This window comes from Berghia stephanieae, chromosome 11 (assembly GCF_034508935.2).
Source record: "Berghia stephanieae isolate SIO BIC M18660-M18661 chromosome 11, UCSD_Bste_1.3, whole genome shotgun sequence".
Lineage (NCBI taxonomy): Eukaryota > Metazoa > Mollusca > Gastropoda > Nudibranchia > Aeolidiidae > Berghia > Berghia stephanieae.
Genome location: NC_088370.1, coordinates 22,884,569 through 22,899,271, shown reverse-complemented (window position 1 = coordinate 22,899,271; position 14,703 = coordinate 22,884,569). Strand labels below are relative to the sequence as shown.

General features: G+C 34.5%; 1 protein-coding gene across 7 annotated transcripts in view; it reads left to right on the top strand.

Annotated features, from left to right (window-relative positions):
- The window catches only part of LOC144957297 (uncharacterized), a 128,680-nt gene extending 120,667 nt beyond the window's left edge, over positions 1-8,013 (top strand). For all 7 annotated transcript variants that reach the window (XM_078888410.1, XM_078888412.1, XM_078888413.1 and 4 more), the window contains 4 exons: positions 150-235; positions 1,449-1,518; positions 2,493-2,603; positions 6,912-8,013. In XM_078888410.1, coding sequence (XP_078744536.1) covers positions 150-235; positions 1,449-1,518; positions 2,493-2,603; positions 6,912-7,043 — 399 coding nt within the window. In that variant the 3' untranslated portion in view covers positions 7,044-8,013. The remainder of the gene's footprint in view (positions 1-149; positions 236-1,448; positions 1,519-2,492; positions 2,604-6,911) is intronic.
- The last annotated feature ends 6,690 nt before the right edge of the window (positions 8,014-14,703 follow it).

The following is a 14,703-nucleotide window of genomic DNA, read 5'->3' as shown; positions in this document are numbered from 1 at the left end:
CTAGGGCGAGGTACCTTTGGTTCAAGGCCACACAGCACAGCGTCTAGATTTTGTTTATCACCTAAAATGTAATGTGCTTTCCGCTTGTGGTCAACTCGTACTGAAAACATGAATGAAATCATTAAAATTGGTTTGTTTTGTTTTACCAGGTATTGAATCTCCCCGGACGATCTAAGATCAACTTCCGGTTATTCAGCATCATTGCAGCTTTGTCTGAAAAGGTCACCCAACTCGAGTAAGCTCCAGTACCATTCTAAACCCCACCCCGACTCATACAAAACTGTTACTGAACTACACTTTTTTTCTTCAAATTACGCCCTTTCGCAACGACACCATTAGATCCCGTCGTCTAGGCATTCCATGAAGGAATATAGATAATCCATCAAAGAGGATGTCTGGTGTCATTAGGAATCACCCATGTTGTCCAAAAGTGAGCAAATTGGGGGTTGATGGTTAATAATCTTGTCCAAGGAAAAAAAAACCGAAAGTGCCTGAATCGGGGCCTAAACCCGGGACCTTCAGGATCGCAGTGTAATGCCTTACAACATCGGAAAGAAATCATTTATAGATTAGGTCACAGCATCCCGGTGATCTATCGTATCTTTTGTCTATTTCTACAATAATCTAGTAATTTAATAACGATGTGGATAAAGAAAGAAAATAATAAAATAAAATCTCTTTAAAAACGCACAAAAAAACAACTACAAAAATCCCACCTAAATAATAATAATAATAATAATAATAATAATAATAATAATAATAATAATAATAATAATAATAATAATAATAATAAATAATAATAATAATAATAATAATAATAATAATAATAATAATAATAATAATAATAATAATAATAATAATAATAATAATAATAATAATAATATAATAATAATAATAATAATAATAATAAATAATAATAATAATAATAATAATAATAATAATAATAATAATAATAATAATAATAATAATAATAATAATAATAATAATAATAATAATAATAATAATAATAATTACTTTATTCATTAAAAAAATGGAAATTCGCTTACAGACGTGGCATGCATAAAAATGTATAAATATAAAGTTGAGAATCTATGGCGACAATGTATACATATATATATGCAAATGCACAAAAATGTAAAAAAAATATACAACCAAGAACCAATAGCGACACTTTATATATTAATTTGATAAATTGAGATAGACCATACTTCTGGCCTCTAGTCCGAAAAACATCATATAAAACTCGGACTGTTTATTCCTGGCTGATGAACCTCATACCTCATTTAATTACAATGGGGCAGTTATACTCATTCTGTACGAGCAGTTTATAAAGTTCCTCGAATTTTGTCCGATTGTGTAAAATCTTTAAAAGTTGTTTCCGATAAAAATGTGCATTGCATTGAATATTTGAAATAAGTTCTAAAATTTGGAATGTCTTGTTTTGACAGCCCCGTCATAAAACGTATGATGAACAACTTCAACTACAACGCACTGGATTTCAAGATGGAGAAGTGTAAGGTAAGATACACGACGGGACAGAATACACAAGTTGATGTTTATTGAATCCAGACCTGGGCATTATAATAATAATAATAATGATGATGATAATGATAATAATAATAATAATAATAATAATAATAATAATATGATGATGATAATGAATAATAATAATAATAATAATATAATAATAAATAATAATAATAATAATAATAATAATAATAATAATAATAATAATAATAATAATAATATAATAATAATAATATAATAATAATAATAATAATAATAATAATAATAATAATAATATAATAATAATAATAATAATAATAATATAATAATAATAATAATAATAATAATAATAATAATAATAATAATAAATAATAATAATAATAATAATAATAATAATAATAATATTATAATAATATAATATAATATAATATCATACTATTACATATAATTCACTCATCATCATTCATCATCATCATCATCATCATCATCATCATCATCATCATCATCATCATCATTATCATCATCATATATCATCATTATATTATTATTATATTATATTATTATTATTATTATTATTATTATTATTATTATTATTATTATTATTATTAATTACTCATTATTATCGATAATAATGACAACAACACTAAGTAGCTCATCCTCACCTCCACCTCTTTCTCCGTCTACTCGCTGCTTCTCCTCCTTCTCCTCTTCTTCTTCTTCCTCCTCCTCCTTGTGGTTATCATTATCATCATCATGATCAAGATCATCATAACCACCACCATCATCATCATCATCATCATCATCATCATCATCATCATCATCATCATCATCATCATCATCATTATATCATCATCATCATCATCATCATCATCATCATCACCATCATCATCATCATTATTATCTACAATGTGATTATCATTAACACGATCCCTAGTCATTATTTGCCACCCCCATGATAATCAACACCTACCCTTCCCCCTACACAGGAGCTGTTTGATCTACTGGAGACAGACAACATGCCCCGTGGAGGGGCCACCGCGTCCAGTCTCGCCGTAGAACTCACAGCCGGCGGTCTGAGGCCAGAAAACATTGGCCACGTGAGTAATGTAACGTAGCCATCGTTAACTTATAGATAGTTCGAAGATGACGTCACTCAGGCCTTTGTTATTGTTTTTGCCATCCACGTTTGTGAGTTGTTCTCACTAAACTGTATTAACCAGACTATAAAAGTTCATGGTTACACAGAGTTTGTGTGTTGGTCCGTTATACTTCCGGATGGCAATGTTGTGAACTCCCTGGCCAAGCGCATTCTATCTATAGATAGTATGCGCTTGGCTAAGAATCTCATAACATTGCCATCCGGAAGTACAACGGACCAACACACAAAACTGTGTGTAACCATGAACGTTTTTAGTCTGGTTAATACAGTTTAGTGAGCATTACTCATGAACGCGGATGGCAAAAAACAATAACAAAGACCTGAGTGACGTCAACTTCGAACTATCTATAGCCTGACACTGACCAAAAAAATGACGTCAAAATTCCAGTCTTTTGCCACAAAAGAAAACAAATCGTGAGTTGTATTCAATAAGTTCAACCAATGAAATAACTTGTTTCCATGAGTTCTACTAACGACAACTCACTAGGCGGTGCAAAAACCAAATAGTGATGGCAAAATGCCAGTCTTTTTGGTTTTCAGTGTCAGGCTATAGATAGAATGCGCTTGGCCAAGGAGTTCACAACTTTGCCATCCGGAAGTATAACGGACCAACACACAAACTCTGTGTAACCATGAACTTTTATAGTATGGTTAATACAGTTTAGTGAGAACAACTCACAAACGCGGATGGCAAAAACCATAACAAAGGCCTGAGTGACGTCATCTGCATACTATCTATAACTTAATGATGGCTACGAATGTACCCAGTCGTCCTCATTAATACCTTGTTGTCTAATGGATATTTCATGAATATGATATGATTAACCCTCTCCTTACCAACTACAGGAAAATCGTCACCTTCATTACAATACAACCAACATTTTTCTTATTCAAAATTCTCTTGTACATCATAAAATTTAAAGAAAGTGAACAATGTGTTATAGGGCATGTTTTGCTAAAGATATTATTTATCGCAAGAATTTACTGCTATTGTGTTTGAGTGACAAACAAATTATTTTTGTGTTAGTTGGGTGTGAAGTTTTGGTGAAAATCATGAAAATGGCTGGTAAGGAGAGAGTTAAACATAAAACATCTCATATGTCCCATGTCAATCCTAAAACAGCGCGTCTATCACATGGTGCTCAGAATGTCTTATGCTAATCACAACAAGAAATGAAGTGAGTAGGAAAGTGTCAGAAGACAATAGAGAATAAAAATTTCGCGCCGGCGATGGGGACTCAAAACCACAACCTTACTGATACGACAACTCCGCCTGGCCGGGGAGATCGTTACTCTAAAGTATGAGCTATCCACGATCCAAAAAAAGATCGCTTCTCACCCTAGTCTTATTAGAGCCTTCTCTCCCCGACTTCTTGAGGTCATGGGTTAAACACACAAAAACGCCGCGAAGTTGGCCAGCTAATCTCAAAATTTTTGATAGATATTGTGGACGAGAAGGAGACCACGGGTCTAGTATGGTAAATCATATTAATAGTTCCCATGCTTTGATCATAACACAAAACAGCTTTAAATACATGCCCATCTGCCAAATTGATTGTGGGGCCTCCAGATTTTGAACACTTTTCACAAATTTAATCACTAGTCAGCTATATTTGAATGGTATTGTCTGGTCTGACAAAACAGTTATATCCTATTTCTTGTGCCAAAACATGCCTACAAATGAATGCTCTTAGACTAATCCGGTTAGGACGCGTGTACTGAAGGTTGTTTTACCACATGGTAAAACATATTAAAACTGATTCGCATAGTGAAAAGAGTTAATTATTTTCTACACCCTCCACAATATGTTATGTTGATATGTTCAGATTCACTCGTTGGTTTGCTTATACAATGTTGATTGACAGTGTAGCTTGTTAATTTAAGTAAAATACTCACATCCACCAGCCGTAAAAAATGAACCAACACACAAAACGGTGTGTAACCTTAAACGTATTAGTCTGATTGATAGAATTTAGTGAGAACTAATCATTAAAATGAGTGTCTAAGAACAAAAAAAATTGCTGAGTGACGTCAATTTCCTTCTATGTATAAATATCATACCAATTGGATTTAATAGTCTGATGTCACGTCGCCCAGCAACGGCGGCCATCGTGGTTCTAAATAAAGAAAATCTTTACTTTTTATTCTTCGTGCTGGCTAGAACATTTCATATGTCTTGTGATCAGAATGTGTAAAAGTCAAAACATGATCAGATTTATAATGTATTTTTTCCTCTGGATACGCTTTTATGCTCGTCGGAGAAATATTTCATAAGGGCGTCCGCCATTGTTCCGATAGTTTAGAGCCAGTTACTAAGTTACCATGCGTCATTACGGGGGAAGTGACTTTACGACTGTCGAAGCGTATTGAGACATTATCAACGAAATGTGCTCAAAGTAATCCAAGTCATTAAAATTGTCCACAACTTTCAAAATTTCCAAACAAGGTATTAGTCATAGTCAGGCAATCAACTGTAAACATTCACGCTGTCAATTTAAATTGTAAACAAATTCACGGAGTAAGACGAACATACTGACCAATTGGAGCGATCCATACTCACGTTTTTGTCCAACCCATTCATCATCCATCTCGTGATTTGTTGTTGTACATCGATTGGAAATAAATAGCTGACTGTAGGCAGTGACAGAAATTGAAAGATCGTTAGTATAATCGAACGCCTAACGGGTGAGTGGTTTTGTATTCCATGAAAAGATGGTTCTATATGGCCTGTTGAGGGATAAATGAAACATTGAGAAGCGTATTGAGCGAGGTCAAGCCGTTGAAATGCGCTATATAAATGTTGATATTTCATTTGTTTATCTAGGTAATTGGATTCTATAGTCTGATCTCACGTCCGCCCAGCAACGAGCAGCTTGGTTCTAAACAAAGAAAATCGGTACTTTTATCCTGCATGCTGGCTAGAACATTTTCACGTGTCATTTGATCTGAATGTATGAGAGTAAAATAATGATCAGATTTATAACGTTCTTCTCCTCTGGATACACTTTTATGCTCGTCGGAGAAGTATTTCTTAAGGGCGGTCGTCATTGTTCCAATAGTTAAGAGTTACTCTGCGTCATTACGATGAAAGTAACGTCACGACATTTGAATCCTATTTCGACATCATAATGACAGACATGGCTCTCGAAATCTGTATCTCAGCTAGTGTTGACATTTAATGTTTTCCCCCGTCAATTTGTCGCTGTCTGTGAGGCGCTGTTTAAATTTCGACAGAAGACGTATGGGAATTCCTTTATAATCAATACGGAATCGGGTTTTTACATTCACGCTTCAATACCGTGCACTTTGCGCATTAGATGATGAGGTTGTGATCTTTCTTTTACGAGAATTAGGTCAAATCTACTCTCATTTACTCTCTCTCTCTCTCTCTTTCTCTCTCTCTCTCTATCTATCTATCTATCTCTCTCTCTCTCTCTCTCTCTCTCTGTGTGTCTCTATGTCTCTCTTTTCCCTCTATCCCTCCATCTATCTATTTATAAACATACAGATTACTATTGACGTTTCGTGTTTTCTTGTATAATATTAAATAATTAAATATATAAACATGTTAAGAAAAATAAACTACAGACAAAGCCACCAGTCATTGTCTTTGCATTGTCAACACGCAGATAATCTCTTTTGATAAAGTTGTAACCCATAATGTCAGCAATAATTTACTTATCTTTTTACTTACCACAATCAACATCGCTTGACTTGGTTATAAGAGAAGATCTCAAGTCTTTGAGTACACGATGCAAATCAAGCATAGTTTTATTCTTCTTATTCATCGGATTTTAGTAAAATCAACAAATTACATTTTCAAAATAGTTGTCCTTCAGAGCCATTAAGTCCATTGATCCGGAGTTTATCCCGGTTTCTATGACGTGAAACTGACAATAGCGATTACTTTCTACCCTTCTGATAGGACGACAGTCTAACACATTACTTTCCGTCGAATCAAACAGACCTAGCTATCCAACCATTGCGTGCCCAGAGGGGTAAGAAAAAATCTCGACTGCACCCGGAATCGATCTCGGTCCCTTTTGTAGTGAAAGGAGTGCTCTACCAACTGAACTATCGGCACCCTCAGGTATCCGGACCCCCATTAAAAGTAAAAGCTGACGCTTACTGAATTAGAAAATAAGGAGCTGTTCAATTTTACGACAATCGTCACTCATGAACGCGGGTCAATCCAACGGTTACATTTACCAGAATTTCCTTCAAGACTTTTTTTCTTCCATTTCAGGTGCTTCACAAATTCAACCGAGAGAATCGTGGCGTGGTTGATTTCCTGGATTTCGTCACTTACGTTCCTTTGTTCGTGGAAATCCACAAACGAATTGTCAGTGATCCATTAAGACAGGAACCCGATTTGTGATCATTCGGAATAATCTGATATTTTATAGAGAAAACAGTGAATACATCACAGGCTGATTTCATCGTAGTCCTTCACCAAGCTCTCCAGCTGCTACTCCCAAGTGTAGCAGGTCATCTATATTATTATTATATATACGGGTTTCGCTGCTAGGCTTTTTCTGCGATCAACTGATAAATCACCTTTTTCTACATATGACCACAGCACATATGAGTCTCTAGGTGACTTTCAAACCGCACTGTTCCATTTTTTATTATTCAAATAAAAGCGCAACTTTTTGTCATTTATTTAGTGACTTGACTTCAATACTGCCGTTTGTTTAAAAATACATTGAATATACCGTGTTTTTAAAAACAACGGCAGAATAGCACAATGCTTGTCGTGTGTGCCTCATAAAACAATACCTTGAGTGTTTTGAAACTCCAAATTCACTCTAGTGATTCAATGGAGTCTAAATGAGAGTTTAAGATTTTAACTAAATTTCTATCAGGATGTGACTTAGGACGATTTGAAAGTCACCTACTTATATATTACGCCCGACTGCCTCAAAACGGTGAAAAGTCAAAATGTATTGGACCACTTGAAATTAATTTAGAATTAAACAGATTTCCAATATAAACATTTGTTGTTTGGGGGCGGGGGCGGGGTTGTTGTTATATATTTCATTTTTGGAAACAAGTTTCATATTTGTGGCTATACAACAATTAATTTCATACACCTAGAGTTTTTTCCGACATAATACAATTTTGAGATTGTGGGTGACATATTCGATATTTTTCTCTATAAATGATTGAGCGATCATTGTGTATTATCAATCTCAGAAACAGTCCGAGTTTAGAGATCCCTTACTATGGCCAGAGATCCCTCATTATCGTCAGATATCCCTTACTATCGTCAGATATCCCTTATTATCGTTAGATATCCCTTACTATCTTCAGAGATCCCTCACTATCGTCAGATATCCCTTATTTTCGTAAGATATCCCTTATTATCGTCAGATATCCCTTACCATCGTCAGATATCCCTTATTGTCGTCAGATAACCCTTACCATCGTCAGATATCCCTTACTATCGTCAGATATCCCTTATTATCGTTAGATATCCCTTACTATCTTCAATGATCCCTCACTATCGTCAGATATCTCTTATATTCGTCAGATATCCCTTATTATCGTCAGATATCCCTTACCATCGTCAGATATCCCTTACCATCGTCAGATATCCCCTATTGTCGTCAGATATCCCTTACCATCGTCAGATATCCCTTACTATCGTCAGATATCCCTTATTGTCGTCAGACATCCCTTATTTTCGTCAGATATCCCTTACTATCGTCAGATATCCCTTACCATCGTCAGATATCCCTTACCATCGTCAGATATCCCTTACCATCGTCAGATATCCCTTACTATCGTCAGTGTTGGACTTTAACCAGTTACCTGCTCTACTCTGAAAAAATTGGTATTTAAAAAAATTGGCGAGAAAACTCGTCCTTCAAATATCGATAGATTTAAAGACCCTCATCTTGGCAAAAACTTTCAAATCTGAGACTTCTCAAAGTCCCACATTTGAGAGTTTTTGCCAAGATGAGGGTCGAGAAGGACGATATTTCTTTCCAAATTCGCGTTTTTTCTCCTTCATATTTGCGGTTATATTTATTTTTGTTTATGGGTTTTTCCACAGTACGGCAGTTAGCTGGTTACGTTGGCCTTACGTTATGCCTTGTATAAATCGCTGCTAGGATCTACTGTTATTGTCGAGAAATATCCCCCCCCCCCCCTTTTAGGCGCAAGTTACACAGTAATTCTATCAAATTGTTCTCTTTTTTCAGGACCTGAAGTAAACTATAACTATATCAAAGCGCCAGTAAAACTATATATTCTAACAAAAAGGTGAAAATGGAAATGGTTCGGATGGGAACAGCTGGGTTCGATTCCGAAGAAATTATAATATACCTTTTTTGTAGAATGTTTACGATCTCATACTTCAGGTAACTCCCACCGCTTTTCTAACACATACCAAACTGTAGATAGGGGATTAGTTCTCACACGCCCTGAGTCCCAATGCAAAATGTTGTACCCTGAAGAAACACTTATTATAAAATTTTGGCCAGAAAACTCGTCCTTCAATCTTCTTATATCGATCTAAATTTAAATAACCTTCATCTTGGCAAAAAAAAACCCCTCTCAAATGGAACTTCACAAAAGAAGTTTTAGTAAATATGTGTGATTTTAATTGATCAATATTTGACGGATGAGTTTTCTAGCGAAAAGTTTTATTTTCCAATGTAAGGCATCATAATTGTTCTGGGACAAGCTGTATCAAATCATTTATGTCCATTCAAGCCTTAGCTCTGACTGCCAAGGAAGATAAACCCAGACTTACATAATACATAGCATTTTATAATATTTATTAATAAATAGTGGATTATATTGTGCCTAAATGATGTTATTATTAGAAAATGATGTATTAATTTTTAATGTTATTTCTATTATTATTATTATTATTATTATTATTATTATTTATTATTATTATTATTATTATTATTATTATTATTATTATTATTATTATTATTATTATTAATTATTATTATATTATTATTATTATTATTTATTATTATTATTATTATTATTGTTTTTGCTTTTGCTACTTTATTAATTATTATTATTGTGCACAGCTGTGATATTTTTTTAAACATCATCAATAATCATCATCATTTTATATCATCATCATCACCACCATTATCATCATCACCATCACGATCTTCATCAACCCCATTAAAATCATCATTATTGAATCTTAGTATAATGAAATGTCAGTAACGTTACTATTATTTTTAATGTGCAGATTATTCCGTCCAAACTAAAGACATTGGATAATTAAATCATATATTTTTTGTTATGACCATTTCTATTCCATGGCAAGCAACTTTCACAATTGATTAGTAGATACACACCAACCTATTTATTATGTGTAAGATAAGACTGGTCTATTCAAAAGATAAGCAAAACGAAACAATGCAACGGCCAAACAAAATCTTATGATTTACTCAACTTATAATATCATACTTAAAACTGACATGGATATAAAAACGCTGTGGAGTTTACTACCTCCCATAGTGGGCAGGGGGGTACATACTGTGTCTTCTATCCCACTATATCTGTTTTCCAACATGCTTTCTGTCTTTGTCTTGGAATGAGATTACTTGGTTTTGTCCTGGCCCTAGCCCTGGCCGGAGTCCTTTTTTTTACGTTTTATATGATTGGCGGATATTGTGAGAATTCGACCTAAACACATAGATAGCATCAACAGAATGAGTTAAACGTCTTTTTTATAACAATATTTTAAAATTACGCTTCAACAAAGCCTCAAATGAGGCCGGAGGGAAACAGTCAACTGCATAGTTATTGTTTTGAGAGATGATATTTTTTCCTTGTAAATCATCTCTCTGTTATGTATTATTATATTTGTTATTTTGAATGTATAATGTAAGCATTTGAGTGATTCCTCTTTATTGGATTTTGTGCACTTATCCACTTATGAGACTTATAGGTGATCTCAAACTAAGTACATTGATGTTATGCTTTTGGAATTTACATCTGATCCCTATTTCTTCCTAGTTCCCCTTTGTCTTGTTTTCTATTGGGTGCTGTAATTGTAATTCTAGAACGTTTTACTATCCCGTTTTCTTCCTTTTTTACTGGCGCTGATATAACCTAAATGTGTTGCTAGCGCCGTAAAACCCTTAAAAACAAAACAAAAAAAGCCTGTGGAGTTGGTTAATTTTACAACAAAAAAAACAAAAAACGTTTCATGAAATAACGTTTAGTCCACTGCTTCAATGGATGGAGTATAGTATAGTATGCCATTTATCTTGCATTGAGATCAACCAGGTTTGAACCTGTCATATTTCAGATTGGATGGTATGGGTCATTCCTGCTGACATCAGACTTCTTGTGGATGGATTATCTATATTCCTTCATGGAATGCATGGGCGACGGTATCTATCGATGCTGTAGCGGAAGAGCGTAATTTTAAAACAATAATTGTTATAAAAAAGACGTTTAACTCATTCTATTGATGCTATCTATGTGTTTAGGTCGAATTCTCACAATATCCGCCAATCATATAAAACGTAAAAAAAATATCTAGAGGTGCTTAAATAAGTCAATAAAATGTTTAGTAAAATAAAGGCAGTAAAAATTACTCTTATAAAAGATACAGTACAAAGTAAACGACGTTTCGACCTTTGGCCTTCATCAGGTAAACAAGAACACGTACCAACACACAAAATTATGCGTACACTTTATCGTTTATAGATAGAATGCAGTTGACGTCACTCGGGTGTTTTGTGTTTTGGTCTTTGTACTTCCGGATGGCAATGTTTTGAGCTTCTAAGCCAAACGCATACTATCTATAAATTAACGATGGCTACGACCCAATACACATTTCTATATCTTGGCTGGAAAACTTTAACGTCACATTTAAAACAAGACGTAAATAGCTTCAAATCTGACACGTCTACGGACTCTCAGGTTTGGTATTTGTGTCGTCATCAATGAAATCTTATTTAAAGTAATTTTTTTCTGGTCAAAATAAGAAATGTATTTTTTGGTCAAATTATTTCATTGTGTATGATTTCTCTTTGTCTTTCATTCTTACCATTGCAACATTGACTTTGTACAGAAGGAACGACATTGACGTCACTCAGCTCTTTGTTATTGTTTTTAGACAGCCATTTTAATGATTAGTTCTTACTCAATTACACTAACCAGATTACAAAGGTTACACATTGTTTTGTGTGTCGGTTTGTCATAACGGCTTGCGGTTGTTGTGAGTATTTAAGCCAAACGCACAGCATTAATTCGTTTTAATATTTAGAAATGATAGAAACGTCGATTGATGACTGCAGAAAGTACCTTTGTATACTTTGCCTCAGTATGGAGATAGTTGTTTGTGCATCATAATCTGTGGAAGAAATTTAACTTAAGTTGAATGATGTGCCGTGCTGAGTTTTCGACTGTGAAATCGTAAATGGGAATTGAATTCAATAGTCTGATGTCGAGTCGCCCAGTAACGGCGAGCAGCGTATAAACAAAGAAAATCGGTACTTTTTATTCTTCATGCTGGCTAGAACATTTCATATGTCATGTGATCAGAATGTATAAATGTCAAAACATGATCATATGTTTATGTTTTTCTCTTCAGAGAAGTATGTAATAATGGCGTCCGCCATTGTTCCGATAGTTTAGAACCAGTTACTAACTTACTATGCGTCATTACGAGGGAAGTGACGTCATGACTGTTGAAGCATATTAAGAAAAAATAAAGGCATGAAAATCTAAAACCACCGTTTTCCGAAAACAGCCAGGATTTTCAAACGAACTTCTTGTTTTCAGTCTTTGCAGTTGTTTTATTATTATCCATGAACTTTGTGCAAAAATATAATCAAATGAAGAAAATAAAAATAAAAATGATATCGAATTATTGCTTGCTACACTTACTGGTATTATATATATATATATATATATATATATATATATATATATATATATATATATATATATTATATATATATATATATATATATATATATATATATATACATTATATATATAATATTATATAAATAAATTGAGCTTTATATAGAGCAATATCCACTAAATGTGCTCAAAGCGGGGTCCCTGGTCAACAGCAACATTTAACATGTAGGACGGACCATGCCGCCTGTTAGGCGATAAGGCGATATTACAATTTTTCGGACAAAGACAACGCTGTTAACGGCCAGGTACTCATTTTACACCTGAGTACGGTGAGAGAATGTGAGTAAAGAGCCTTTTCCAAGGACTCAACTATGCGCCGAGCGAGGTACGAACCCCAGACTTTCCGATCCGAAAGCGAGTGTCATACCACAAGACCACATAGCCGCATATATATATATATATATATATATATATATTATATATATATATATATATGTAGTATATATATATATATATATATATATATATATATATATATATATATATATATAAGTATATAATATTATATTATATATCACTACCTTTTTTTTGTTACTCATATGTTATCTGCAGTTTTGTTGTCTTGTATGCCACTCGCCTTTTGGTCTGTCGATCCTGGCTCAAGGTCAGCTACGTACGACGCAAAGTTAATCCTTAAATAAGGTTAATTCCTTACATTAGAAAGTACTTGAGAATTTATATAGGGCAATAGCAACTTAAAGTGATGAAAGCAGTTTACAAAGTGTCACTAGCCGACAGCAACACTTGACATGTAAGTGGGGCATGGCGCCTGTTAGATGATATTACAATTTTAATTTCGGACAGAGACAACGCTGTTAGCGGTTAGGTACTCATTTTACACCTGCGTTGGTGAAATAAAGTGAGCAAAGACCATTTTCCAGAGATTTGATTTGCGCCATTTTCTGGGCTCGAACCCGAGAACTTCCGGTCCGAAGGCGAATGTCATTCTACAATATTGCATAGCCGTACATTATCTCACAACACTTCTTTGATAACAGCGGTGATCACTACGCCTTACAGGCGCCATGTCTCATCTCTCATAAGTGTTGCTTTAAAGCACTTTAAGCACATTTAATGGATATTGAACAAATCAAACGCTCTGGCAATTGTTCTTCAAAAGATTGACATAATGTTACTTTTCATTTTACACATTAGAAGTTATGCTCAGGAAGAGAGGAAAAACAAGAGAAATATGGAGGAGGATACTGAGAAGGAAAATTACATTTCATCCTGGAGGGGGGCCTGCACTACCGCAGCTAACACGACGGTCTGGAAACGATATATACACGGCCCGATTCCTCATGAGTCAAATCAAGTCATAAGCTATTTACAGGGTCACGATGAAATTGTCCATACGTCCGGGGTCTAAATTAGCAGTAATAGAACGTAGATGGAAAAGCATGATTAGTGGTTAGATGGCCAGGGCCGTACAACGGGGGATAATCAACATTTTGTCTTGCAGTGGTAATTAACATCAGCCTTAGTCCATAAGTTGATTAGAAGGTCGTTATAGTTTATTCTCTACGCCGGGGTGAGTCCGGATAGCTCCATTTATGGCACTTGACTCACAAAACCGTGAATGATCCAGGTTTATTTTGACCCCTCAGATGACACCGCAGCAGTGATTGACTGTTTGAGTTTATTTGGTCCAAAAAAACCCCCAAAGAATCAGTTGCTAAGGTTGTGCAAACATATGTTTGTTTGTTTGTAAGGGACTTACGGTGCCGCTTGAGATACATTTAGGGAATTTCAACGCGAGTAAAACGGAAGAAAATGGGATTGTGAAAAGATTCAGAAATTGTAATTAAAATAACATGAGAAAAAGGAAGAGAAAGGGGAATGGTTCAAATAGGGAACACATGTAGATTCCAATAGCACACCGCCATTACACATTGCTACGTGTAATGGTAGCACGTTTTATCGGTAATCAGAAGGTCTTAGGTTCGATCCTCCGTTAAGGTAGACTTGATTTTTGGGATGGTTTTTATTTGCTTGTATTTTTCTCTCTTGCTTTATCTGACATCTTTCGTACACACTTATTCAGATCTTTACCCATGGAAAGAAAACTGTGATTCGATTTGAGCTATCAACTACCATATAGCTGAATTCATTTATAATAG